General features: G+C 45.8%; 8 protein-coding genes across 8 annotated transcripts; 4 read left to right on the top strand and 4 right to left on the bottom strand.

Moving 5' to 3' along the window:
- The first annotated feature begins 36 nt into the window (after positions 1-36).
- On the top strand, positions 37-2,944 carry F9C07_2174436 (uncharacterized protein). The gene is made up of 6 exons (XM_041295327.2): positions 37-261; positions 313-1,332; positions 1,423-1,527; positions 1,598-1,822; positions 1,891-2,033; positions 2,105-2,944. Exons 2-6 carry the CDS (start codon positions 1,138-1,140, stop codon positions 2,589-2,591), a joined length of 1,155 nt encoding a protein of 384 aa, XP_041151222.1. The 5' UTR covers positions 37-261; positions 313-1,137; the 3' UTR covers positions 2,592-2,944.
- Positions 2,945-4,482: 1,538 nt separating this feature from the next.
- Positions 4,483-5,470, bottom strand: F9C07_2264015 (uncharacterized protein; the record flags this gene model as incomplete). Its single annotated transcript, XM_041287508.2, has 3 exons — positions 5,014-5,470; positions 4,701-4,963; positions 4,483-4,633 (listed from the first exon to the last, which is right to left on the bottom strand). The coding sequence occupies exons 1-3, from the start codon at positions 5,179-5,181 to the stop codon at positions 4,483-4,485; spliced, it is 582 nt and encodes a 193-aa protein (XP_041151223.1). The 5' UTR covers positions 5,182-5,470.
- Positions 5,471-6,971: 1,501 nt separating this feature from the next.
- F9C07_2076051 (NAD dependent epimerase/dehydratase family protein) lies at positions 6,972-8,299 on the bottom strand (the record flags this gene model as incomplete). The annotated part of the gene is made up of 2 exons (XM_041295335.1): positions 6,972-8,209; positions 8,269-8,299. 2 exons carry the CDS (start codon positions 8,297-8,299, stop codon positions 6,972-6,974), a joined length of 1,269 nt encoding a protein of 422 aa, XP_041151224.1.
- Positions 8,300-8,620: 321 nt separating this feature from the next.
- F9C07_2287382 (GXWXG protein-domain-containing protein) lies at positions 8,621-10,496 on the top strand. The gene is made up of 2 exons (XM_071510900.1): positions 8,621-9,075; positions 10,289-10,496. Exons 1-2 carry the CDS (start codon positions 8,753-8,755, stop codon positions 10,437-10,439), a joined length of 474 nt encoding a protein of 157 aa, XP_071367368.1. The 5' UTR covers positions 8,621-8,752; the 3' UTR covers positions 10,440-10,496.
- A 1,445-nt stretch (positions 10,497-11,941) lies between these two features.
- On the bottom strand, positions 11,942-12,178 carry F9C07_2076029 (ergosterol biosynthesis ERG4/ERG24; the record flags this gene model as incomplete). The annotated part of the gene is made up of 1 exon (XM_071508818.1): positions 11,942-12,178. A coding segment is annotated over one exon (237 nt), but the record flags the coding sequence as incomplete, so codon positions are not given.
- Positions 12,179-12,543: 365 nt separating this feature from the next.
- Positions 12,544-14,879, bottom strand: F9C07_2174423 (uncharacterized protein). Its single transcript, XM_041287513.2, has one exon. The coding sequence runs from the start codon at positions 14,653-14,655 to the stop codon at positions 13,114-13,116; it is 1,542 nt and encodes a 513-aa protein (XP_041151226.1). The 5' UTR covers positions 14,656-14,879; the 3' UTR covers positions 12,544-13,113.
- Positions 14,880-15,654: 775 nt separating this feature from the next.
- On the top strand, positions 15,655-17,450 carry F9C07_2287381 (putative monooxygenase). Its single transcript, XM_041295328.2, has 4 exons — positions 15,655-16,091; positions 16,143-16,417; positions 16,470-16,846; positions 16,907-17,450. Exons 1-4 carry the CDS (start codon positions 15,775-15,777, stop codon positions 17,369-17,371), a joined length of 1,434 nt encoding a protein of 477 aa, XP_041151227.1. The 5' UTR covers positions 15,655-15,774; the 3' UTR covers positions 17,372-17,450.
- A 793-nt stretch (positions 17,451-18,243) lies between these two features.
- Positions 18,244-24,378, top strand: F9C07_2287380 (P-loop containing nucleoside triphosphate hydrolase protein). Its single transcript, XM_041295344.2, has 5 exons — positions 18,244-18,782; positions 18,837-19,184; positions 19,248-20,784; positions 20,844-23,402; positions 23,466-24,378. The coding sequence occupies exons 3-5, from the start codon at positions 20,109-20,111 to the stop codon at positions 24,188-24,190; spliced, it is 3,960 nt and encodes a 1,319-aa protein (XP_041151229.2). The 5' UTR covers positions 18,244-18,782; positions 18,837-19,184; positions 19,248-20,108; the 3' UTR covers positions 24,191-24,378.
- The last annotated feature ends 1,295 nt before the right edge of the window (positions 24,379-25,673 follow it).

The raw sequence follows: 25,673 nt of genomic DNA, 5'->3' as shown, positions 1-25,673 counted from the left end.
ACCACATCCTCAACCCCTAACGAACATATGTTTTTAGTAATCTGAAACAAAGCAATAAGAAATACGACGGGACGGGGAAGCAATAGTTCGGGATTACTACCACATATTACCTCTGCACCTAACGCGTCACTAGTTCACCTCCAACTGCTACGGCCTGGGGGCCAAAGGGGACCCATATGTGCGCCGGAGTTGCCGCTGATGTCAAATTTGTCATAAGTTCAGACTCGACTTGTAACCCTGGGAGCCCCGATTGGACGGAATCTTGGTTTGCATGTTAACAGTTGAATACTCGGATGGGGCGGAAGAGCCTACTTGGAGTAAAGATCAAACTTTAATTAAGGAGATGCTGGGCCAGTTCGTGGCGGTTGCGTTGCTTCAGGTACCAGTTAAAGTTCATAGAATGTGCTGGATCGTACGATTTTGAGTGTGCGCGATTAGGTGGCTGAGCCTTGTTTGGACTTCTACACTGGTAGATTCTGGCATAGCATGAGCTTCACCTGGGGTGACAGTCATAGAGATTAGCAGACCATCGTCTGCATAGCCCTGCTGGAATAGTTGAAACCTTAAAGATCTGTTATCAGCTCACTAGCAAGTGTAACAGGATTCTACGGCACTTACGGAACAATTTGGAGTCTAATGCAACGATGGAGTCCTTTGCAGGGATTATTCTACAATATGCCGACTTCGTTAAGCCCTAACGTGTTAAAATCAAATCAAAGATCGGGCTTACGGGTCCAGATCGGGCCCGACCATAGACAGAAAAGTAACCTGAGACTCGAAAATGCACTGAGTCTCAATCAATTTCTATAGTCCCCTGGCCCAAAGGGCACGCACCAACAGGCTACTCATGTGGTAGCGCCAGTACCAGGTCTATGGTTCAGGCGAGTCTATTGCATATCATATGGGACACGCAGGCTCCCACGATCGCTACCCTGCTAGAGCAGTTTTAAGTCTCCTGATGCAGAAGACTAACGTTGGTCAATATACATATCAATCATTGACCCGAATCCTTGTCGTACTTTTTTTTTTTGTTTTCCTCAGCTTCCACCCTTGTCGGTGGCCACTTTTTACACCTGCATCATTCAACGCCGGCTCCCATGGCGCGTTTGATCTAGACAGTACGGCCATTGGAAGATAATGGCTATCAAAGTACCTCCTGGTCAATCACCGCCATTCGAAACGGTTGACGGTGACCACCATGCGGGAATTATCATCATAGTGTCCGCTATTTGTCTGGTGCTGTCGTTGGTGTGTCTGTTAATCCGGCTCTACGTCCGGTTCTTGCTTAGTCCTCCGTTCGGCATCGACGATGTGATTCTTCTTGGGGCGACTGTAAGTGCAGTTCACCACATCGTGCCTTGTGAATTTGGGCACTTGTCATAAGGCACTTCAAATCCACCTTTGCTTATCCCATAAATTCAGGTTTCTGCGGTTGTGGAGTCAATTATTGTTTTTCATGCCGCATCCATCGGATTCGGAACGGCGATCCACCTCCTCGACGATCATGTCGTTAGGAGTATTCAAAATGTAAGTCTACTTTTTTGCTCTTCGATACCACACAAAGTCTCCAGAAAAAAGTTATCTGATACTTCCTCAGTCCGTTGTCGCGAGCGACGTTTTTTACCTCATCACCTTGTACCTTTCAAGATGCTGCGTCGTGGCCATTTATTCACGATTGACGCCTCGGAGAAGACACAAAAATACCCTCTGGGGAATCCTCGCCTTCACAACAGCAGGAATCGTTATCTCCGTCCTTGTGATCACGGTCGACTGCTCACTTAATAAACCGTGGGTGACTCCTAGAGAGCATTGCACCAGCCTGGTACGTATATCACCCAATTCAAGGGTACGCAGCATTGATGGACGTCAGTAATGCTAACAACAACATAGTTTGCACGATGGCAATTCATCACGGCGATTGACATCAGTACCGAAATCGCATTATTCATCTTCTCGGTAGTCTTAATATACGGGCTCCAAATGGCTATCAAGCCAAAGTTAGTGATCATGGTGGCCTTCGCCTCCAGAATTCCGTATGTATCCCATGCTGTCGAACCTGTCCACTGAGCTCTGCCACACCAATACTAATCCAAATGATCCTTAGGCTTGTTGCCTTTGAAGCTGTGCGGCTCTCTGAGTTTCAATCATTCACTTCCTCTCGGAATCCTACCTTCGATGCCATTAGCCATTACACCTGGACGCAAATCGCCCTGAACTACTCCTTAATTGCCTGCACAGCCTTCTGTCTTCGACCATTCATGAATGCCGTCACGACGTCCTACGGTACCGCCGGCGAGTCCAACCTCAGCACAAGTTACCCCTACGCGTCAGACCGTGGTCGCAGCAACCAAGGCAGCTACGCACTACAGTCGCTTCAAAACCGATCCGTTGCTGCACCCGAGCCAGACCTATTCCGGCCGAAGGTTGGAGCCGGAGAGACGACAGTTACCTCTGCTCAACCTGGCTCATCGACGGGGGCCCATTCAGATCGTGATGAACGAAACAGTATCGGGAGCGAGGGCAGTACTAAGATGATCATCAAGAAGGATGTGGAATATACGGTGCATCACTCTCCAAACCCCGATCATTGAGTCGTTCTTTCTCTCCTTTCCCTTTTTTCTTATGTACGAATTTTCATAAAATAGAAACCTGTATAGATACATGCATGGATAACATAATTGCCATGCCAAACGATCTCACGAATAGAAATAGAGACCCAATGTTGGTATTTGCATTCCCTAGCTATTCAAAAAGCTTCGACTATCATTAGTAGCAATAGTAATACTTACCCCTTGTCCGAGAATAGTCCTGCGACAACTATCACAGGCTCTACTCGCTCTACAGCGCTTTGGAAAGTTGCCCAGACTATGCAATTGAGCCACGTTCGGCAACTATCGCGAACACACAGTGCTATACCGTGAGCTTCAGCAATTTACTATTGTATAATACTCTGTACTACATTCGATAATGATAATACAGCTCTATTTATTCCGGGAAAAGGAAAACCCGCATTTGGTCTCCACATCGTACTAGACCAACCCCCCTACTTTAGCAATAGTCAGACGTTTACAATTATACAGGGTCTCAAAGTCCATGCATGGTTATAACCGAATATCCCAACGGTCGGATTTATTATCCGACTGGTTGGGATTACTAGGAGTGGTGATCGGCAACTTCCACCGCGTGGCATTCGTAATGGTCTCCACTGACGTCTGGCCGATCCCTCGTCATACGACATTTGTGAAAGAAGCTAAACCATGTGGACAGGTTTCAGTCCCATTCCATGAATCATGTACGTTTAATCAATCTAGAAAGCTCGCTTAAAATCTTTGCATTGCCCAAGGGCACTGTGTACGAGGTCCCGGCTAGCAACAGTTGCCGGCTGAGACGCGAGCCGTTTATTTCCCGATGAGGAACGGGATGTTTCTCCACCGTGTTCGGTTATATATGATAGTTTATATTAAGCCAATTTTTTAGACGAGTAGTTTAGTGGCATGTAGTTTAACGAAATATTAATTCATACGTAATTATGTATGTCATGGATCGACACTGTTAGATCAACCGTAGTCCTGAAGAACGAATGTAAGCCGCACCATGTATGCTTAGAACTACCCAGAAAACAGGGGTATCTTAGGAACAGATGCAAATACTAGAGCTACGAACCTGACCTTTGTCATAGAGGCTTAGTGCATTCGTAGTGAAATCCGTGCGTGTGACTTGTTCTATGTTCCACGAAGAACTAATACCAATAGAGACATCCAGAAACAGAGAGAGAAATCATTGTGAGTTTCTGAATCCACTTCGAAACTCTCATGCTTAACCTAGTACTCTATCTTCACTGCCATAAGGATACTATCCCCGTGCCGGCTAAATCTTCTAGTCTCCTTTACCGTAAGGCCAACCTTACCTAGGAGCTGGTGCCAATCCCTCTCCCGTCTTTCGTAGGTATTGAACAAGGCCATCATTGTCATAGAAAGGCTGGCCCTATATTTTGTAGACGGTTCTTCGTCTGGTAGTACATTCTCATTTATGAAAAGTGTAGAGGACGAGCTCATGGCAGGAATAAGAGCCTCGAGAATGCGAATGCACGCGTCGTCATCGTTGTTGTGAAAGATTTGTCGGAAGTGATAAGCCTTTGCACCTGTAATGTGAGTCGATGAGGTATATCAGTTAGCCATAATCCACGTCTCCTTTTCCAGGGATACCGCATCTCACATTTCACCGGTTGCTCCGTAAAATAGTCATTCTTTCTACGCGGTTATGTGGAAGTGCATCCTGTACCACGGATGGAGTGTCCTGAAGGATGACTCGCCCTTTCATGTTTGGATATTCAGTCAGTAGATTCACACACTGCTGGCCATTTCCACCCCCTACATCTACAAACAATACCGTATCCGTGCATGTGTTCTCTGCGAACTCGCTTTGGAAGTCGACAACATTGAGCCAACTGGGCAGATATGAGTGTTCTAGCTGTAGGTAGTTTTAAAAAGCTCTGGCCATCTCCGGGTGAGCTTGCTGCATGTCGTAGATCCCGCCCGACGTGTTGTGAGCGAGTTGAAAAGCGGTTGACCGTTGTCCGGGAGAGGACAAGAATGAATTCAACGCTGTGAAGGACGGGGTAAAATGATCATGGCTGCAGGTTTCAAGCTTATCAGTGTGCTGAGAGAAGTAAGAAAGGAAGACTGGAGGGGAAAGCATACTACAATAGGACACCGTCCATGAAAAGAGGTGTAAGAAGCAGACGAGTTAGCTTATTGGGAGCGAACTCTTTGTAAGAAATGTGATCCACAAGATGCCTAGCTGCCATGAATTCCAGCACTGCCTCTAATTTATGCTCATTGATGCCTGTATCTTCAGCCAATGCTGCCGTACTCGTCGCTGGGTGTCCCTTTTCGGCGTTTTCCTGCATCATATGAAGGATCCTGTGTTGCTGGCATACATGTACCGCTACTATAGGCATTGCCTAATGCATGTTTAGTAAGTCTCAGGGATAAGCTCAACTAGGATACTGACCGCGTGCACTATACCTTGGAAAAGTGCGAAGGGACTCTGCAGCTCGACTTCAACGCGATTTGCAAGGGAAATAATCTCGTGGCGATGGCTCCTGTACAGTTCTGGATTTTCCACCACCTTCTCGAGCTGTTGAATGATCGTACTTGGAGAGGCTGCAGTGGAGAACATCTTGCACAGATGAACTACTAGAGCCGGATGATAAAAGTCACAATGTGTTGTGCCCGGGGGTTGAGATATTGTCTAGAAGCTACCTCCCATTAGCGAACACGGAATCCTAACTTTAAACTAACATATCAAATAGCGCTTAAAACGGGTAATATTCAAATCATACAGCGACCGTGTGCTAGTTCTAGTGTGACCAAGCGCTAAAAGCCTTGAATAACATTATCTGTAGTTGTAGTATAAGCCTGGAATTGATCAAATATGCTTGGTAGTGATCCTCGGTATGACCGAGATAAAATGACTTCTTCTGGTAACTTACAGCGTACCAAGGTAGTCAGAGGTATAGTTGGCATGTCGCATCTATCAGAGATCACCCGAGTCGAGAATGCTGCATCTTCTTATTTCCCAGCTTTCTCGAGTTCTTGTTACCATATTAAGTTATAAATAACTTGGAAGTCCAGATATGGGGCGGAGAAACTTGTAATGTCGGGTTACATGACACCCTCTAGCTACTTATAGTCCTTTTCAAGGTTAGAGCAGGTAATCATCAGAATAATCTACTGTGAGCCATGGCAACACTATAAATATGCGTTTATATGTGATCCGGGTAATGCTCTATATAATATGTCCTTCATCTTAGCTTTCTGGAAGGCTGAAGATAATTACACCGGCGCATCAAAATACTTAATTGTAACCTTAAGCTTCAGCTACACTTCATCTGCTGGGAGCACGGTACCTTCATGCACAATGAAGTGAGTACTGCCTTGTAAACCATATGGTTTGGATGAAACAATTCTTCTCAGCACCCGGGAAGATCCTCGTGGTGCATTGCAAGCTGTGACTGCGAGACACCAATATCGTGTGCACTCTTTCAAGATGCAGTGCTAGAGCTATTTGAGCAGATACTCTAACCATTAGAGAAATCAGATAAGTCATGATTATGTCTATCTCTGCTGCGATGATGATTAAGACATAATTCGTACTTCCTTCGAACTAAGCACATTGGCTACAATGCGAATGGCCCTAGTTAAAGCCTCATGTCGACAGGGGAGGTGTAGTCTGCGCCTAGAATTTGCCCCATCAAAATGACAACGCTACTACCTCGACAGATTAACGGACATCAAGACATATCTTAAATAAGCTCTACTACTTCCCTTGTAACAAACTTCTACATTCCCTTCCTTGGCCTGTTGAAGTGCCTCACAACGACACCCGATGTGCCTTCCTCAAGGCTACAGATGAATTCTAGGGTACCTTAATGCCTTCCACATTCTGTAACCCATAACCAATGCGGGCCAAAGCAGCAGGTTGCTCAGATCAAAGGTCGGGTTCAACGCAGGTAATATCGTGTTCGAATCCTTGCTGTTGAATGATTAAGCTCCGCAGAACAACAAGTTCGTCCCAAAACGCGTAGAAGGTCTGACGAAAGACAGGATATGTTCCGTTCAATGGAGTGCGGGAAGGTTGCATGAAAACTTGATTTTCTCCAACTCTTCAGCACGACTCGGACTGATCATCTCCTCCTTTCGTAGTTATCGTGACCGAAAACTGTATATTTCCTTTGCATGTTGTTTGAGGCTGGAAGTTATAAGCCACTATATTATCATGTTGTAAAGATACGGGTGCAATGAGAGGTAGGTATACTAAAACCATAGGATCTTTCATAGAGTAAATCTCATTGGGTTGGCCTTGGAATCTAGGGCGTGGGGCTTAGGGCGTACTCATACATTTCCTATTTCGTCCGCTGCTGACACAGAAGCTAACCCTACCCTAGACCATAGACCCAACCAGGTCGATTAGAAATCTCTTTTCAGTTGTTCCACAGGTGGCAAGATTCCTTCCTTTTCCAGAATCTCGAATGTCTCCTCCAACTCATCCCAGGTATCGGCATAACCTGTCCAGCCTAACTTTCTTGCCTTACTCATACTACCGACGCAGCTCCAGTCTCTGCCCAAGACAAATGTTAAGAAATCCCATGTAGCCTTGTCCCACGCTACTTGGTCAAGTTTGTAAGTATCTCGTAACTTGGCCCATGCTTCATTGACATCGCGCCGTTTCGCCCATTTTTCCGGATCGACCTGGAGGAATAAAGTTGGAGTTTCTTGTTTCTCTGGGTGGAGAGATACACCAATGTCTACCCCATGGACAGTCAGCGGATGCTTATTTGGCATCCGAACTGTAGTGGACTCAAAATCCTTGAAGCCTTTCGTGTCCGGGACGCCACCATTAGGGAACATAGGATTGGGGATTTTGCAGCCGAAGCGAGCCGCAAGGCGAGGCCAGAGATTTTGAAAAGATTCCGTATCCCCATTCATCACATTGAAGATGTTATTACCCGCATTCTTTGCGGTCGCAGCCCACAGACAGAATTTGGCATGTAAATTGGCCGAAGTCCAGCAGTTGAAAGCAAAGTAGTTGGCTTTGCATCCGGGGAACGGCAGTTCTGAGCCAGGAAGAACTTTGCTGACAGCACAGTATAAACCTAGAGCAGTAGCTTCATTCATGAAGTTCCCTCGTGCATATCCTAGGACGTCTTCCGGAAGTGTGACGATCCATTCCCACTGACCGCGACTAGCGGCCTCGGCAAGAATGCGCTGCTGGTCGTAGTAAAAGATAGGGGGCCAGGAAATCCCGCCTTTGTTACCATCCAGGATGGGGTCATCTTCAAGAAGCGGCTGTTTACAGTTACCGAGATGCACACCGTAATGCTTAAATCCACAAGTGAGGACGAAGCGCTTCAGGTTCTTGATTGCCCCAGTAGTCTCCAGTGCTTGGATAAAGTTCGAAAGCATAACACCATTGACGCGAGATGATTCCGCAGGGTCATCCCGTTCCAGGTATGCGCAGAAGTAGATATACTCGGCGGAGATGCCGGCAAGAGTCTTCGCCATATCATCTGCACTGGTTTGGAGGTCGAGGGCTTCATGTTGGATTTTGGAATCCTGGTACCCCGGATTACTCCGGGAAAGCGAGTAAACCTTGTCATAGAAAGAATCTTTACACAGATGGTAAACAATGGCGCTACCTGTTATGCCTGTTGAATCGAAATTAGATAGGAAAGTTAAGAGGCCGATGTGATGCATTGATCCCTACCCGTAGCACCAGTAACGATAGCCGAAGGCATGGTCTAGTACGTTCAGGCAACGAAGTATAGTATGTAGTTCAGTAATGAGTTGAACATACTAAAGTAAAGACACTGGTGTGCTCGAAGTCTTATATATACCATCTGTTATAAGCAAGAGTTGAAGAAGCTGTACCTCGGATGTCATGACCTCATAACCCCTTGAACTTACTCTGGTTCGGGATCTGCTATAGCCTCCTGGGTGGCGCCAACGAACACTGAAAGGGCTCTCGGTGACATATGACGTAGAATATGCAAGCCGGAGTAATTCTTCCGATTATTTTCCATACTGGTAGTCAATACTGATAAATTGTCATTAGTAATGAGGGTCACTAAGTTGGGTATTATATAGATACAGCAACTCCTACCCATCGATTGACTAAGCCCAGGTTAGAATCTAACAACTGGCGGAGACTTATCTAGTCATTAACTAACCGGAGGAAAACATGTCCACGTATGCCTCCTTCTCCTTGCCTAATTGGACTATGGCAACTAAATTCTCATAGTGCACAGGATCAGTACATTGCTTTGATCAATGCTTCAGAACCGGTGAAGCCCGCTGTGCTCAATTCCATATTCGACAAGCTCCCTCCTATCGAACCGAACCAATTAATTGGTGAATGGAATGGAGGGTTCTTCGACACTGGCCATCAGGTTGCAAGCACCCTGAAAGAGATACGGTGGGTGGGCAAGTCATTCAAGTCCACCGACGATGTGGATCCAGTGATCATTGAAAGAATGGGGAGCGAATCAGTTGGGGCAAGTGGGGGTTTGCATCTGTACGTGGCCCTCATTCGGATAATTGTTGTTGTCAATTAACAGACGAATAGTTGAAGGAGATGGTCTATCGAGGAGTGGTTTCAACGACTATGATATACGACGAATGGCCGGTATTCGACCATTTCCGCTATGTAAATGACAAACTCATCGCAGGGGTCATGGAGGGAAAGACACTTGGCAAAGACTTTTTCTTCTATTTGAAACGATAGAGTCCTGTGGATGGCGATTCTACAAGAAATCCTAGCGAAGGATATGCTGTCTTAGTCTTGATAGCAAAATATATTGCCATTTGTGGGATTAGAAAGTATACCTTCCTGATACACCAGAAGAAAGATGAATCCCAGATTAAAGTACCTTCTACAAAACGCAATGCAAGATGTGGCCTGTGCTTGGACACAAAAGTTTGAAATATCAGATCTATGCCCTTTATTTTAGTGAAGAGGCTTGAGTTTACTCAATCACACTTTCCTGGCATTCTCCTGAAGGCCTTATTCATAGAAAAACCATATATAATCTTACTCTGCTGTTTATCTAAGGTGATCTCCTCTTAAACAACTCGGTCCACTACACTATCAATACTTCTGTCACCTTCCCACATGTCTACTCAATAGCGGGTATCAGCTTGTGCTAGAGGCTCTATAGAAACCTGGGTAGTATCTCCTCGAGTAACAGATCTTCTAACCTCAGTATATCCAATAACCACCTTTCCCACCACTCTATCATCAGCTAGAATCTCAGGGCTAAAGTCGACAAGTTGAAAGACTTTATTACTATTCCGAAGACGATGTTATCCAAAATTGAATGACAATGCTACGGGGCCAAAATACCATATGGCATTCAAGCTGTTATCAGGTTTAGTAGTCGTTCAAGGAAGTGTACTGTGTCAGATCGAGATCAGTATCACCGCTGGTTCGGCTCCACCTCAACTCATGGTAAAAGATGTGGATAGCGGCATCTGCTACGCCCTACGCCTTATCCCGATTCGTATTCTGCCAAGAAGTTCTCGGAGAGTTTCCCCTACAAATTGTACCACTTTTGCAAAATCCTGAATCCTGACAAATCTGGGTGGCGCCACCTTCAATGCTATCCTCCTCAGTATCTCTGGGAGGCCGACTACCAAGCTCTTCCAACCTCTCATAGTCAGAGGATTGGCATTCCAGAAGCTCCTTGGGGTGAGTGCTGTTCTGATATTGTTAAAGCCTGCCTTATCAGGTCTCTAAGGTTGGCACCTATGTGTCAATATAGTGATGACGGCCACATGGCTCCGTGGCACTTGACCCATTACGGTGGTATTGCTCAACGTGGGCCTGGTTTGATGATTATTGAAGCAACCGCTGTTGTTCCCGCACAGCCTTGTCGATGACCATTGAAATTAGAAAATACGTCAATTCTACTCTTGGCTCTACAGGAAGCTCTTGCAGCTGTATTCGAAAGAGTAGTTATGCCAAGGCTCCCAAATGAGCACAAAGCTCCGAGAAAGGCATCGGGGTTCTTTATTCCAGAGGCAGTGATAATATCACCGCTTCCAACCACAATCTTCATCCAGTTGACACGCGTAAGAACTATAAAGCTTGAACCCACATCTGCTATTATCACACCAATCAACAAGATCATGAATCTATCAAGCCGAACTCCATTCAAGTAGGCACCCCCCTGAGTAATGAAAGAAAGGGAATCTTTCTAGCTTGCTGCACCTGTTCTTCGTATTGAGAACTCTGCTGTTACAGGTGGAACATAAATGACGCCGACAGCTCGGTTTGCAGGTCGTATTGAGAATAGAAGAAACTCGTATTTTAACATGATATATGCTGTCGTCGACTTGAGAAGATATGAAGCGTAGATACGACCTGGACTAATCATTTCGTTTAGTATGTCAGATTTGATTGAGGATACAAGAACAGAGCACTTACCACGCATGATCACCTAAACTAAAACCCAGAAAGTTCTCGGTAATGGTAGTCAGCATTGACTTGTATTTACTGTTAGTGCCGGCCATAAATCGATATGGATCATATCGATCCGGCTGGGGTACATTCGTTCATCATGATGTATGGCCCATGTTGGCACAGAAATCCATGTACCTTGAGGTAAGTGATGGCCACTAGGCGTCACGACTCCTTCCTTCGGCATGACTTCGTGAAAGAGACCGTAAATACAATAGGGGTTTCTACGCAGCGTTTCCCGGACAGCACTATCTGCAAGATAAAGTTTCTTAAAAGAATAAAGACAAGGCATCTCCCCGGGGGAGAACACAGATCGCGCTTCTTCACGAAGATCCGCAAGAACCTGGTCCGATCCGGAGCTTAAGGTGTCAGAAAAGAAATTTGTTGCTGTTGCTATAAGAGCTTCTGTTGTTGAAAAGATCTAGATATATGTTGGTCAGTTATAGCAACGGATATGGGGGTAGGTCAGATTCCATTACCGAATCGGTCGAACAACCCAGAAGATATATAAAACATACAATAATGGCGGTGGCTGCTTCGATATAGCCCATGCCTCCTTGCAGCACTTGGAGTACGCACTACAATGGTTTCTAACTTCGGTGGAGTGAGTATTGGTGGGGCGACCCAACGCGTATGTTGAGCCCTACCTACGTCGTAGTCTTGGGAAATCGAGGAAGTGGCCAATATCATGGTGGGTTGAAAGTTAGAGTCTTTCTATTGCTGAATTATATATCTGTAAGTAGATCGAATTACGAAATCACGCCCAATGCAAATACGTTGACCCCCTGAAAGTCTCAATATTTTCTTATTCGAGCTTAACTGCTGGGGGCCAGGAATTGAGCCACGTATTGGAGAGAATACAATACTCCGCGACGTTCTAGACGTATCATTACACCAGTCTCCATGACCTGTCACCTGTAAATCAGAAAACACCAGGTATCATCCTCCACGGCACCTGACGACAGTATTCATCCCAGTGCTCTCCATACTTTGCAGCACACTTGGTTTCGTCTCGGTAGCAACGGTGAATCTGTAAGAATGCCAAAGCAATTGCTTCAGTGCATGTGAATAAGCCGCCATATCCACATAAAGCACACAGAGCCCAGGTATAAATTGAGCTTCCTGTGTAATTTGCATGCCGTGCCAGACCCCACCAACCTAAGAACGGTGGACATTAGTGTCTTTTTCCGTGACCTATAGTGAATACGGTATTTGAGCGGTATAAAAATTCACCAGAGGACAAAAGTAGAGACTCGCGGACTTTTTCACCTGCAGTCTGGTATGACGTCCTAATTCCCCTTGCATTCTTGCCCTAAATTGAGTACTTTCCCCCGTCTGACGAAACCGAAGTTTTTGATAGTCGGCAGTGAAGCGGACGCATCAACCAATTGTATATATAGCTATGATACAAGCTAGTACCAGGGGAGACATTTTTTTGGGATGCTTGGCCAAATACTGTGTTTACAGTGTCCAGAATACTGGCATCATTCCTGAGAACCTGTAGATATTGTAGAAGCCAAAGCCCTCGTACATGCTGTCCAAAGTATGGAAGAACCTATAATTCATCCTTAGTGCCCGTTTCTCGTAAAGTCCATTTGCGGTGATATTAGGGCTAGGTGTCCTACCATTCTTCATTGATAAAATAATCCACAACAACCCATCCGCGCAGGAATACTACCACAATCACTTGGGTAATGTTTGAGTTCGGTTTACGATCTGAATGGCAAGAAAGGCTTCGAGAAGGGGCAATCCCGATTATGAGAAGGGGGAGACCGTACAGAGCAACAGGCATGCCGGACCATACCGCCCTTGAAGGTGCCATATATATGGACTCATTCATCAGAGAGGCTCTAAGAACCAAAGGAGATGCAGTCACAAAACGAGGATCATACAACATATGCTACTTTCGGTGTAGAAAACCACGGAAGTTGCTTTGCCTGACGCCCAGGAAGAGAATTTCATAGTGGGAACAATTTCTGCATTGCTGACATTGCTAGGATAAAGGACAAAGAGATCTTCCCACGAGACAAAGCGGCCTCTACTTGATATTGTACAATAATCAGTGAATCACACCCTCATTCTAGCCACCCTTCTTTAGATCAGCTCATTTTTGCTCCTATTTAGCAAATACTCCTTGTTCCAGAAAGTATGCATGAGCCCGTAAAGTCCGCAAACTGGCCACTGCCGCCAGATTCGGTCCTGCAGTCTTGATATCCATGACCGGTGCATGGAGCTACCAAATGACCTGTCGCGGTCGGCCCGAACCTTTTGGTATAGGTTTGGTAGGTATGTTGCATGATATTTCTGTCGTAGCTCATCTCTTGTGGAACGGTCATAAATCGACCAGAAATCTTCCTCAGAGTAATAGGTCCGTGCATACAGCCACTTCTGACCCCCAAGCTTGTTGACTAGTTTCTCGAGCCCACGGTTAAAATGCAGAAACTCCCTACCCTTTGGCCCTGGTCCATAGACTCCAACACTGAGCATCATTCCGGGATCATCCGAATCGGAAGCTGGCTGTCGTCGTGGTTCTGCTACTAACCCCGAGACAGCAGCTGTCGTTGAACGCACCGGACAAATCCAAAGCGGATATTTCCCAAATGAATCATCAACAAAGTCAACAAGCTCTTTTGCACCTTTATAAGGGACTGCGACATCCTGAATGGTATATTCCCTGAATAGACCGCTCTTGTGAACTGCATGATACATCACCCTTGTGTGAGAGATGTGATCCAAAGCCCACCGCATGAACTTGGTTTGAGGAAATAGAAAGTACTCAAACGCATATTTACCAACCCAGAACCCGCCTCTGTCATATCGAAACAGATAGTCAGCAATCGGAATAAGGTCTTTTGCGGGGCCAGCCTCTTCGGCAGCGGAAGTGGAGGCCCTCTCTTCAGCGTGCATGTAAAACCAAGGGTCGGAAGGGCGAGTAAATGTTTGCATTCGTCGAGAGCAGTGGTCTGTAGCGCTTGTAATTGACCCGGCACAAATAACCCCCCTTTCCTTGGTGAACATGATGCCGTCTAAGTACTGGTATGTTGGGTCCGGCGTCAGATGCTCAATTTTTCGCACAGCCTCATCGACGCCCATTGAAATTGGAAAATACGTCAATTCTACTGCTGGCTCTATAGGGAGCTCTAGCAGCTGTATCTCAAGGAGAGTGGTTATACCAAGGGTCCCGAATGAACATGCAGCCCCGAAAAAGAGATCAGAGTTCTCCGTTGCAGAGGCAGTGATAATATCGCCGTTTCCAACCACAATCTCGATCCAGTTGACAGTTCTATCAAAAAAGCTGTGTCGGTAGGAACTGCTTTCTCCACCTGTTCCGGCGAATCCGCCACCGGCCGTTATGCCGGGAAATTCCATAACGACAGGTGGAATCAGTCGCCATGGAAGTGTTGCCTGGACAAGCATATCCATAGGAACATTTGGCTCTACTAAAGCAACCTTTTTCTCTTGGTCAATCATGAGTACTCGGTTAAGGCTTCCTGTGTCGACAGTGTTCGAACGAAGTTTCGTTGAAGCGCGGGTCGAGTTCGTTGAGCCATGATATATGCCAAATGGGGTTTTGTCATTATAAAATTGTTTCACACATGTAGAGATTCTCTGCACGATGGCGTTATGTACTTCCATTGTGAACCGGGCTCAAAGATGTTGTAAAGCAATGCTTGATGTGCTCTGATGTGATAGTAGAAAGTTGGTTCATGGGGTATCAACACAACTAGAGAAGGTAAAGACATTAAACGTGAGTCGGCGAAAAATAGATAAAAAAATGAATCAATAAATAAAGGAAAGGCGGCTTGACCGACTGCGATAACCGTGCGAAGCTTCCTTTTTTTTCGCGTGCACCAGCCATGGAAGGATGCATTGCAGTTCACCGTGTTCTATACGATGGATTCATTAGATCTAGCAGTTTCCATGTCGCTATGGTTCAGGTGAACACCCAGTGGCGCATGCTATGACTGGGATTTGCTGCAAGGGGCCTACGTCTTCGGTCATAAGATTGGGCTCCATCTTTCTTCAACGCATATTTCCAGCCCAGACCAACATTCCCAACCGGTGGGTCAAAAATGCTAGACCATCTTCTCTAGATTTGCCGCTAGGATAGGTACGGCTGACTTATCTAGTGTTGATAAATAATAGTCTAGTCCTTCAGAGTAGTGCGAAGTACGGAGTAGATCAGTCATTTCCGGACCATGTAAGATAATGCCAAGTGTACCAATACCAACGCACTAAATTAGACCTATTATGTTAGCCTAGAACTTTGGATTAGTGCGTCACTTAATGTAAAATGATAAGATTTCGGTAATAGAATACCGACGACCCAGCCCTCGTCACATTGATATACTTCCTGACGCGATAACTTCACACATTCTTCCAAGAGTCTTGCAAGAAAAAACAAATGGATGAAATACAGTAAAGTGGAGAAAAGCAGACTCCTCATTCTGACCGTAGCCACTTTTTTTCTAGCACGTACTTAAAGTTCGATTCTAATCCAAGTTGAGATGGCTCCAATCTATTGGATACGCTGCAGCATAATTTTAAACGGAGAAAAGAAAAAAAGAAAAAAGTCAAAGAAAAAAAGAAAAATCAACAGGAAAACAAAAAGACGGTGTGGCATGATCTCCAATAATTGTAGCCCCTTTTCTCAGGTGCTTAACGTCCATCTCTGCGATATTTATCAGTCTTCGTGCTGGGGCTCTACGATGGAGACAAACGACGCTCATTTCACTGTCTTACCGTCGGATACTCATGGAGAACGTCTCCGACAAACAGACTCAAAGATTCGAGGTTATTATCGTGGGTTGCTCCGTTGCTGGTTTAACACTGGCCAATGCTCTGTCTAAACGTAAGATTAACTACGTCGTTCTCGAATCCCGAAAACACCTGCCATCGCCTCTGACCGGGAATGCACTCACATTACTCCCTAATGGGATGCGTATACTGAGTCAACTTGGGGTGCTGGATGATATTAAAGCTACTTCGCAGTCCATCAGTAGCCACTCAACCTGGCTTGCCAACGGGTATCTACTCAAAACGATTAATATGATGCAGCTTCCATCTACGAGGTAGGCATTCGCGTCTACCCTATTAGTTACACAACTCCTGAGAACATCTAGGCATGGTTACGACTCGGTTGTGATTGCCCGTTGGGATTTATTACAAATCTTGTACAATCGTTTAGTCGGGGACAGGAGTCGCATCGCGTTTGATAAGCGCGCAGTTCAATTCGACCAAAGCTCGTCGGAAGTCAAGGTGAAATGCGCCGATGGATCATCATTTGCTGGGGACGTAGTTGTCGGCGCTGATGGAATCCATAGTGTCACACGGAGGGAAGCCCTTTGGCATCAAGATCTTGCTAAGACCCTTGGTAGAATTCAAAATAGGCCACTAGGTAAGTTACAGTGGTTTTTATTGGATAGATCCTTGGCTTATAGTCATTCTAGAGTTGACATCCGAGTATTCCGGCATTTACGGCATCTCAAACCCTATACCTGAGTTACACCCAGGGCAAGCACATCGAACTTATGGGAACGGCTTCTCCTTTATAGTAAACGTTGGCAAACACGGTCGTATATATTGGCTTCTGTCAATCAAATCTAGAGAAACACGTCAGTACCCCCGGCTTCCACGCTATGCGCAAGACCAGGCATCAATCGACGAACACGTACGACCATTCTTGGATGCCCATATTTCTAGCACTATCCTCTTTAAGGATCTTTATAACAACTCCAAAACATGTCTTCACGTTGGGCTCGAGGAACTGCTCTGTGAGAACTGGGTTTCAGGCAATATTGTGTGTATTGGTGATTCCGTACACAAAGTCAGTGTGGTCTTCTACCTTGGCAAGATACTACCAGAAGACTAACTGTTGGGATAAAAGATGACCCCGAATTTGGCTCAAGGAGCTAACTGTGCTATCGAGAGTGCCGCGTCTCTAGCTAATCGCCTTGTCTGTATCCTAGACAAACGCCAGGGCCGTGTCTGCTCTGACCACTGCGGGCGTGAGGCGATATTACAATCCTGGGAAGCCTCACGAAAACACAGGATGAGATTCTTCTACACATGCTCTTGGATACTGGCTCGATGTGAGAGTTTTTGTGGGGCATTTTTCAAGGGTCTAGGATTATACATCGGTTCATATCATGGTGAGCAAGTTATTAGCTACATATCAGATATTGATGGCCAAACAGAATACTTGGATTTCTTGCCAGAGCCTTTGCGCGCATCCAAAACGGTGTTGGAAATGGAGCATGGGACCCTCTTCCATCTAAATTATCTATTTGTAAAGATGGCATTTGCACTACTAGACAGTTCACTTAGGCTCTGGCAGTTTTGTTTCTCATAATACGGATAGCTGATGTCAAACATCAATAGTGCCAACATAGTCGAGGTATACTCCCCAGTTGCTATTGAACTTGCTATCATATTTATACTACTTAACTGTATTTCACAGAGTAAATCGCTATAATAGCCTCAACCGAGCACTTCGGGTTTTCGCCCAGGCTGTGTGATCCACATCCGGTCAACAATAATCCGTACATTTCCGTTGGAGTAAGGCTACCCCCAACAGACATAAGTCACCTATATACCCCTACGTGGTCCTCGGCTATAGTCCCTTGCTTGAAGTAGTCATCGTTGAACTACACCGTTTTTCAACGCAGACCTTCTGAGATGCCGCTAATAATTGGAAAACATGCCATGCCTTAAGTTGCCCTTAGTGGTGGCCATAGACTTAGATCTTGCCAGTTTTTGGCTTTGGACGTTGATCAAGCAAATCCAGTGCACTACCGTTGCCTCTAATTCATGAGTGTATTGGTCAGCCGGGGGGTAAACTGGAATGGACTTACATGCAAGTGTATGCAGATCTCTCTAAACACGAACTTGGTAGAGAATCTGTCTAAGGTCATGATAGTACTGCAAGGGGTAGCACGCTTCAGGTGATGAAGTTGGTAGCGTTTCCCAAAAATACCGCACCAAAGAATATGAGCCTAAATCAAGCCCAACTCGCCCAGATCAGCAGAGAACTATTGAACATATCAATTTGTATTTACAACCCGCCTGTCATACTCAAGGGCACTTTACGCTTTTTGTTCCACTAGAGATTTCTCTTCTCCATGAGTCCCCATTACGACACTTCCCTGAAAAAGTAGAAACATAGCTATTCATTGTTAAGGCCTAATAGTCTCATGTAGGCGCATGATATGGCTACTCTGTACGGCCTATCGTAAATTCCGTTCAGCTACGTGGTGAAACTCTGTTATGTTATAACCCTAGAAACTCCATTCAACTAGTGCCCGAATGTGTTGCTTTCGGTGCAGGATCGGCGACAACTGTGGGGCCCGTTCCGACATATTGGGTTCTCCCTAGATGTATCATTCAATATGCCTGCACGCTGCAATTTACAATTGTCGATCACAAAACATTCTGAGGAGTCCGACTGTCTAGTTATGAAGCACAGACTAACGCATACTATGCGAGATTAAGGTACTTCCCTAAACCACCTCTGAGATATTTGAAGGTGTATACTTTCTCTGACCTCAGTGGAAAGACGCATACGAATCCAACATGGACCTCATATTCAACTACTTAGATCCGCTTATCATTGACAGTATCTACGACTCATTCCGCAGCTCTTTGCAATTAAGGCTATGCTCTACCTCTCATAGTTTAAGCTTCTGCTCCGTCATCACAGATTCTAAGCTATGGTGCAGGGAGAGTATCTACAGGCAAAGCCTAAGCATATTCATTGTAACGTGGTTTGTGCACTGGCTTGATTTAGTCGAATCCCAGCTAATTGAGTTGACGGAAAGGCTTTCTAGCTCGGTGTTTTTCCTTCTGCTTGGGACAGTCTGCCACTATCTATATTTTGACAAGGCATTGACAAGGCATCCCAAATATCATAAGAACCAAATCAGACATGAGATCTATGATTCGTTGCTCTCCCTTTTCGGCTTGAATGTCTTGACCGTTCCAATCTTCGTCGCTCAAGTTCGCGGATACGCAAAACTTTATGATTTCGGGTCTGGGAAAGTACCTTTATGGTACGAATTTGGGCAGTTTCTCTTCTTCGTCCTATTCAGCGATACTTGCATGTATTGGCTTCATCGAATCTTCCACATCAACTTCTTGTTCAATCTGATGCACAAGAAGCATCATCGGTAAGGCACTTTGGTACAGCTGACGATTAGGAATTGTTTTGAAACTGACGGGATACTTGCAAGGTACATTATCCCCACCCCGTTCTCGGCCTATGCCTTCGATCCTCTAGAGGCGTACATCATGAGTTTGCCTATTTATGCCTATAGCTTCTTATGGCCGATGTCTCGGGAGGCACAACTCATTGTATTCGTGACAACAAATATATGGACGATTTTACTGCGTATGTGTCAACCCCATCCCTACGGGACTTGCTCATTTGCTGTTAACAAATATGAACCCCAGACGACAATCGTGATCAATTTCACACGGTGCATCATAAGAATGTTAAATTGAACTTCGGACAGTTTCTCACACTTTGGGACCAGTTAGGAGGCACCTACGCAGACCCGGAAAAATATTTCGCAGGGAGAAGAGAAGGAAAAGTCAAAACCTAAGGAAACATTCTATAACGAGCTTGGTATGACCGGGGAATGGAAAACGTGGTCCAGGGGATTGGCTCTTTGGAGAATAATAAGTTGAACGAGTTAAGGAGGTTTAATTTCCGGGTTTCATAGAAAAGACAGACCCAGAATTTTCGTCGTATGAGATGTAATGCTACGCAGAATCATCCTGATGAAATAGTGAACATGACTGGTGCAAAAGACAGTCTTTTTTCGAGAGGTTGTTATGTGATTATAACTACCGGTGGGCCGCCACCACCGCCGATATTGACACCCCTTGCTGTTCGATAAGGATGCACCTTGGTGTATGAATATAACCCCTTTCGTCATCCCATAGGAGAGGTAATATGTCGCTTTCTTATTCATGTCCCATTGATTCTCCATCGGTATGTAATTAGAGCACTAGTTCTTTCTCCATCTCCCCCTAATTGCAGAATCGGCCTACGCTCTCTCAGCTAGGCGCGTGCAGGCAACCCGACAGCAATGTACTCAAAAAATCATCAACAATTGCTGCCACATGGTGATCCTGGTCAACAGAATCCTAAACATCTGGAAACATCAGATTCAGCCGACTCCAGACACAATCTTGTATATATAGAAGCTCGCGATGTCTCAGTGTCCCTCGCTACCTCGCCTTTCGAACGTATACGACGCGCTTGGAAGTTTACAAAAAGCACAGATATACCGCTACAACCACCGAGGATCCTCCACAATGTACGCGTATGTATACCACCTGCACAGTTAACCGTTATCCTCGGAGGTAGTGGTTCGGGAAAATCTTCCTTCCTGAATGCGCTCTCTGGCCGAACACAGAATGGTCGTCTAAATGTCACGGGTAGCATCACATACAACGGTAGCGTCGATATCGGAGCATTTCGGAGTGCCTATCTGGTCCAGCAAGATATCCTCCCTGCGATGTTGACCGTCCGCGAGATACTGAGCTATGCTTCAGAGTTAAGCCTGGGCTCTGCAGGAGCCTCGGAGATTGACCGTGCTGTCGATAACATCATTTCAAGGCTAGGCCTTGAAAACTGTGCGGAAACCAGAATTGGAGACAGCAAGAATAAGGGATGTAGTGGGGGTGAAAGGCGAAGAGTCAGCATTGGGATTCAACTGCTCAAAGCGACCTCAGTACTCTTTTGCGATGAACCAACGACTGGTACGATACTAGATATACGCCACGAAGTAGTGAACTCTATTCGCTGATTTTGTATGCAGGCCTTGATGCAACAACGGCTTTTCAGGTTATTCGGACTTTAAAGCGACTAGCCGATAGTGGTATGACAGTGGTCATATCGCTCCATTCGCCAAGATCTGACGCCTGGAGCCTTTTTGACAATGTTATTATATTATCCGGTGGTCACTTGATGTATAGCGGATTACCAAGTACGGTGGGCGACTATTTCAAGGATTGTGGATATGAAATGCCTCCATTCGTGAATCCGGCGGACTTTCTCCTAGATGTTACATCAGTTGATGTGCGCTCAGAGGCATCAAAGTCTAACTCCTGTGCCCGAGTAGAGCACCTGAAGCAATGCTGGATGAATCGTTTGGCAACCAATGCAGCTAACTGTCTGTCCAACTATCGGGATATATGCGACTCTATGGACTTTGATTCTAAAGCTCCAAGTTATTCAAGAGTATGCAAAGTAATGACACAACGAAACTTGAAAATATGCTGGAGAGACTGGAAGTCACTGCTAGGAATTTGGTGCGCGGTTGCTGCTTTGGCTGCTATCAACGGTTGGGCTTTCTGGCAACTAGATGGCAGCTTGAGTGGGATTCGGTCACGCCAAGGGAGCCTCTGGGACGCAACCGGGCTATATGGATACTTGATTCTAGTTCATGAGATATGCCGTCTAGTTGAAGAGATCGGTCTATTTGATCACGAACGGAGGGACGGAATCCTGAGCGCATCCGCGTTTTTACTTAGCCGAAGGGCATCCAGGTTTTTCCTAGAGGATCTGAGCCTTCCACTTCTCTTCACAGCCATCTACTATCCCATGGTTGGATACCGTGGCTCGGCCTCGCAGGTTTGCATCTTTCTACTTGTCATGCTATTCACGCATTATCTTGCGATTGGATTCGCCAGTCTTTGTGTGGCCACTACCAGGAGCTTTCACGGAGCAGGTCTGATGGGAAACCTCTTTTTTACTTTGCAGATGGTGGCATCCGCATACTTTATCCAGACTGATCAAACTCCACCGTACGCTCGATGGCTCAAATGGGTAACTCATACTTTCTATACATTTGGTACTCTATGTGCGAACGAGTTTATCGGTGTGCATGGTCCATACGAAGGCAACTTATACGACTGTCCTTTCTCAGCAGACCGTACAGATCCTCGCTGCAAGCAGTATACTGGCCGGTTTGTCATGGATAGCCTAGGAATGCCGAAAGAATGGGTATGGCGCCCCATTGTTATCTTGTGGTCCATGACTTGTGCTTTTCATTTATCGGGGGCCTTTGTTCTTCATATCAATCATCCAAAGCCACCTCTTACTCCCACAGAAAGGGTAGGCAGCCCTAGTTCCACGGAGGTAAGGATACAGCCAAGATACAACCGCTCAGTTACTCCAGTCTCCCTCTGCCTGGAAGACTACGCCCTGACGGCGAAACGGCAACAGTCTACGCGGCGAAATGTAACCAGTACAATATCCAGGATTTGTGGTCCAGTGTCCACAATATTCCAACCAGGAAAGCTGAATGTGATTATGGGGGCATCAGGTAGTGGCAAAACATCTTTATTATCTTCATTGGCTGAAAGGCTCCCCCTGAGTTCAAGTTCCAAGTGGTGCCGTACAGGGTCAGCTTTGTATAACGGAACACAGTTACCGAAGGTCCAAGTCAGATCAATGGTTTCATTTGTGGCTCAGGATGATGACAATCTGATGCCGGCACTCACGGTGGCCGAAACATTGCTTTTTGCCGCTCGGCTGAAGTTGCCATCCTCAATGCCTGACGATGAGAAGCGTGGACGTGTTTCAGAAATTATTACAAAGTTTGGTCTGGAATCATGTGCGAGACGTCTAGTTGGGTCTGCAATCGTGAGGGGAATCAGTGGCGGAGAAAAACGCCGGCTGTCGATCGCTTGTGAGGTCCTAACGATGCCGCAAGTTCTTATTTTGGATGAGCCTACGTCCGGGCTTGACAGCTTCATGGCACTCACTGTACTAGAAGTTCTGCAGAGTCTGGCTGCTGAAGGCTGTACTATCATTCTCACGGCCCATCAGCCTACGTCGTCGATGTGGTCACTTTTCTCCAGCTGCCTGCTTCTCTCACCGGATGGCTTACCCTTGTACTCCGGTGAAGCGTCTGAGATGCGTTCCTATTTTCATTCAGCGGGGTTTGAGTGCCCCATGGCAGTAAATCCTGCAGACTTCTTCATGGATCTTGCAACCTCCGGTGAAACGCAAGGGAACAGCGAAGATAGTAAGAAGCGACTAGACAACCTCGTCAATGCGTGGAAATCGCATGAGTCCTACGCGAGAAAACAATCCTTTGACTCTCGAGCCGGAACTGAACGTGGTCGTACAGAATTAATTCCGGATTTTGCAACACATAGCCACCATTCTTCTGCAACAGCATTCCCGGTACTTGTACATCGCGCCGTGCTGAACACTCTTCGCCAGCCAGTCTCAATCTTAGCCCGATCAATTCAGGCTCCTGGGGTGGGTCTTTTGCTAGCACTTTTTACTGCGCCGATGAAAACGGACTATCTTTCCATCCAAACTCGTATGGGTGTAATTCAACAGTATTCGGCTCTAGCCTTCATTGGTAAGCTTCATTTATGGTTCCCAATCCAGATAACCGGTTCACAAACTGATTCCTGATATCTAGGCATGCTCCAAAACATTGCTACATTTCCTCCTGAAGTGGATGTTATGTACCGCGAGACGTCAGAGGGTCTATACAATATTGAGGCATTTCTAGCGCAATACACCATCCTCGAACTTCCTTTCGAAGCTTTTTCTGCACTTATATTTGCTCTGTTACTCGCGTACGCAGCAAAACTAGCACCTGAGGCAGACCTGTTTGGTTTTTTGTTCTTCAGCGCCTTTTGCACGCTCAACAGCGGAGAGTCCATAAGCATGCTTTTTTATCTTGTTTTTGATCATATAAGTCTAGCAGTCAGTTTCACGGCGTCGTTACTTGCTATGTTCACCGTGCTTGGCGGGGTCATGAGTCTGGATCCGCCAAAAGTACTTCAGTGGTTCAACTACATATCGCCAGTCAAGTATGCAGTAACGAGTATCTCTGTCTTGACCATGAGAGACTTGACATTTACTTGCGCGGAGGAGCAGCGAGATGTGAACGGGAAATGCTTGATAGAAACTGGAGAACAGGTCCTACAGCTGTATAAGTTTAATCAGAAAAATCCGTGGTTGGAAGCCTTGGGGGGTGTTGTGGCCATGTTATGTTATCGTTTGCTGGTATACGCGATTCTTAAGGTCAAGGTCAAGCGGTTGAGCTCCAGGGGTATGCGAGATTTACTCAGAGGATGGCGACGCGAGAAGGCCGGCGAAGATGAAAGGGGCTTGATGCTTTCTACCCTGAACGCATAATCTACTATAGATAGACCCATTGTCCCTCTGTGTATTCTGATGCTGTGGCAAGCCTTTTGGTATATATTTCATTGCTTTTCATGTTGCGACAGCTTGATTTCGTCTTACTGAGACTATGAGTTTGACGTGGAAGGTTGGCTTTAGTCCTTGACACTCTTTGCAATCGCGGCCATTTTCGAAGTAAGGCGTTCAAAAAGCACAATATTCAACAGACGTAGATGAAGTGTCTCTTCGTAGGTTCAGATCTTGCTCAACGATTCAAAGTATACTATGAGAACTCTAATTGAACCTAGTCTATCTTACCTCCTCCTTTTCGCCCAAAGGGAAGAGTATACATAGTAACAAGAATAATTAAGTCTTTACATAACTCTAGCCATCCTTTAAGATATAGAGTTTCGTGCAATTTCTTCTGTATAGTATTCAAAGATCTACAGTTCAAGGTAATTCCAGCAGAATTCGAGTGAAATCTAGATATTGCCTCGAAAATACGCCCCGTTGATATTTGAGAAAGAAAAAGAAAAGAAAAGAAAAGGACTTAAAATCGAGGCCCTTCTGCACACGCCAAATCCAGAATTCCCAGGTAGCGAACCAGGCCGGGATAATTTCATGGGAAAGTGGAAATGACTCGTTCAATGCAAAGCAAGGGGGTTTGATCAACAAGTAAATGACACGTCGCACGAGCACATTCTCTTGGCAAGAGTTCAAGGTAATCTGGTGCAGAATCAGAATGAAGCCCTTGCATGAGAGTAGTGTTGAATAATTGGAGAGCATAATATGGCAATGTCCGAGATATTTACTCTCCTCATCTGTCCCACCTTTGTAGCTCTTTTTCTTACATTCCTCAGTTCCCGGAGTTCTTATCCATTCTTTCCTGACAGATAGCTTAAAAATGGGAACTGAGAAAGCAAGAAACTCTGCTGGCGCACTAAAAGCCTCTCTCAATGGTGGAAATGCTAAGCATCAGCAGTTGAGACCGTCTTGGCTTACTGAGATAATCAGTTTCATCTTGTGTACAACTAGTCCATTTGCTGTGATATACTACTGGATAGCTTATCGTTACTTTGACACCTCGATAGTTACCGCAGCCAAAGCCGTTTATTCAGAAGGCCCTTTTCAGTTCTTTGCCACTCGCCTTCCTCACTCAAGCGCGGATGCCATCTTGGGTTATGCCGGCTGGCTTACTCTCCAGGCAATTCTGTATATCTACTTGCCTGGGAGCGAAGCTCTTGGTCCCGTCACACCGGCCGGCAGGAGGTTGAAGTATAAATTGAACGGCCTAGCAGCCTGGGGCGCAACCGTCGTTTTATGGGCTGTCGGCTCTGTCTCGGGAATTATTGATCCCGCATGCATTGCTAAGAACTGGGAAGGCCTAGTCTGGACTATCAACGTCTTTTCCGTGGTTGCCGTCGTACTATTCCACATCAAAGCTCGAATAATGCCAGATAATGAGGCTGAGACATTCATAACAGGCAAGACTTTATGA

This window comes from Aspergillus flavus, chromosome 8 (assembly GCF_009017415.1).
Source record: "Aspergillus flavus chromosome 8, complete sequence".
NCBI classification, from domain to species: domain Eukaryota; kingdom Fungi; phylum Ascomycota; class Eurotiomycetes; order Eurotiales; family Aspergillaceae; genus Aspergillus; species Aspergillus flavus.
The sequence above is the reverse complement of the archived record's forward strand: the minus strand, read 5'-3'. Positions and strand labels throughout refer to the sequence as shown.

Excerpts from the sequence above, each read along its gene's own strand:
- F9C07_2174436 (XM_041295327.2), top strand. The coding sequence starts at position 1,138 with ATGGCTATCAAAGTACCTCCTGGTCAATCACCGCCATTCGAAACGGTT. Across the intron at positions 1,528-1,597 it reads TCGTTAGGAGTATTCAAAAT|TCCGTTGTCGCGAGCGACGT; the intron begins GTAAGTCTACTT and ends ATACTTCCTCAG. Across the intron at positions 2,034-2,104 it reads GCCTTCGCCTCCAGAATTCC|GCTTGTTGCCTTTGAAGCTG; the intron begins GTATGTATCCCA and ends AATGATCCTTAG.
- F9C07_2174423 (XM_041287513.2), bottom strand. The coding sequence starts at position 14,655 with ATGGAAGTACATAACGCCATCGTGCAGAGAATCTCTACATGTGTGAAA.
- F9C07_2287381 (XM_041295328.2), top strand. The coding sequence starts at position 15,775 with ATGGAGAACGTCTCCGACAAACAGACTCAAAGATTCGAGGTTATTATC. Across the intron at positions 16,092-16,142 it reads ATGCAGCTTCCATCTACGAG|GCATGGTTACGACTCGGTTG; the intron begins GTAGGCATTCGC and ends GAGAACATCTAG. Across the intron at positions 16,418-16,469 it reads AATTCAAAATAGGCCACTAG|AGTTGACATCCGAGTATTCC; the intron begins GTAAGTTACAGT and ends TAGTCATTCTAG.
- F9C07_2287380 (XM_041295344.2), top strand. The coding sequence starts at position 20,109 with ATGTACTCAAAAAATCATCAACAATTGCTGCCACATGGTGATCCTGGT. Across the intron at positions 20,785-20,843 it reads TTGCGATGAACCAACGACTG|GCCTTGATGCAACAACGGCT; the intron begins GTACGATACTAG and ends TTTTGTATGCAG. Across the intron at positions 23,403-23,465 it reads TTCGGCTCTAGCCTTCATTG|GCATGCTCCAAAACATTGCT; the intron begins GTAAGCTTCATT and ends CCTGATATCTAG.
- F9C07_2287382 (XM_071510900.1), top strand. The coding sequence starts at position 8,753 with ATGCCTCCTTCTCCTTGCCTAATTGGACTATGGCAACTAAATTCTCAT. Across the intron at positions 9,076-10,288 it reads GCAAGTGGGGGTTTGCATCT|GTCTCTAAGGTTGGCACCTA; the intron begins GTACGTGGCCCT and ends CTGCCTTATCAG.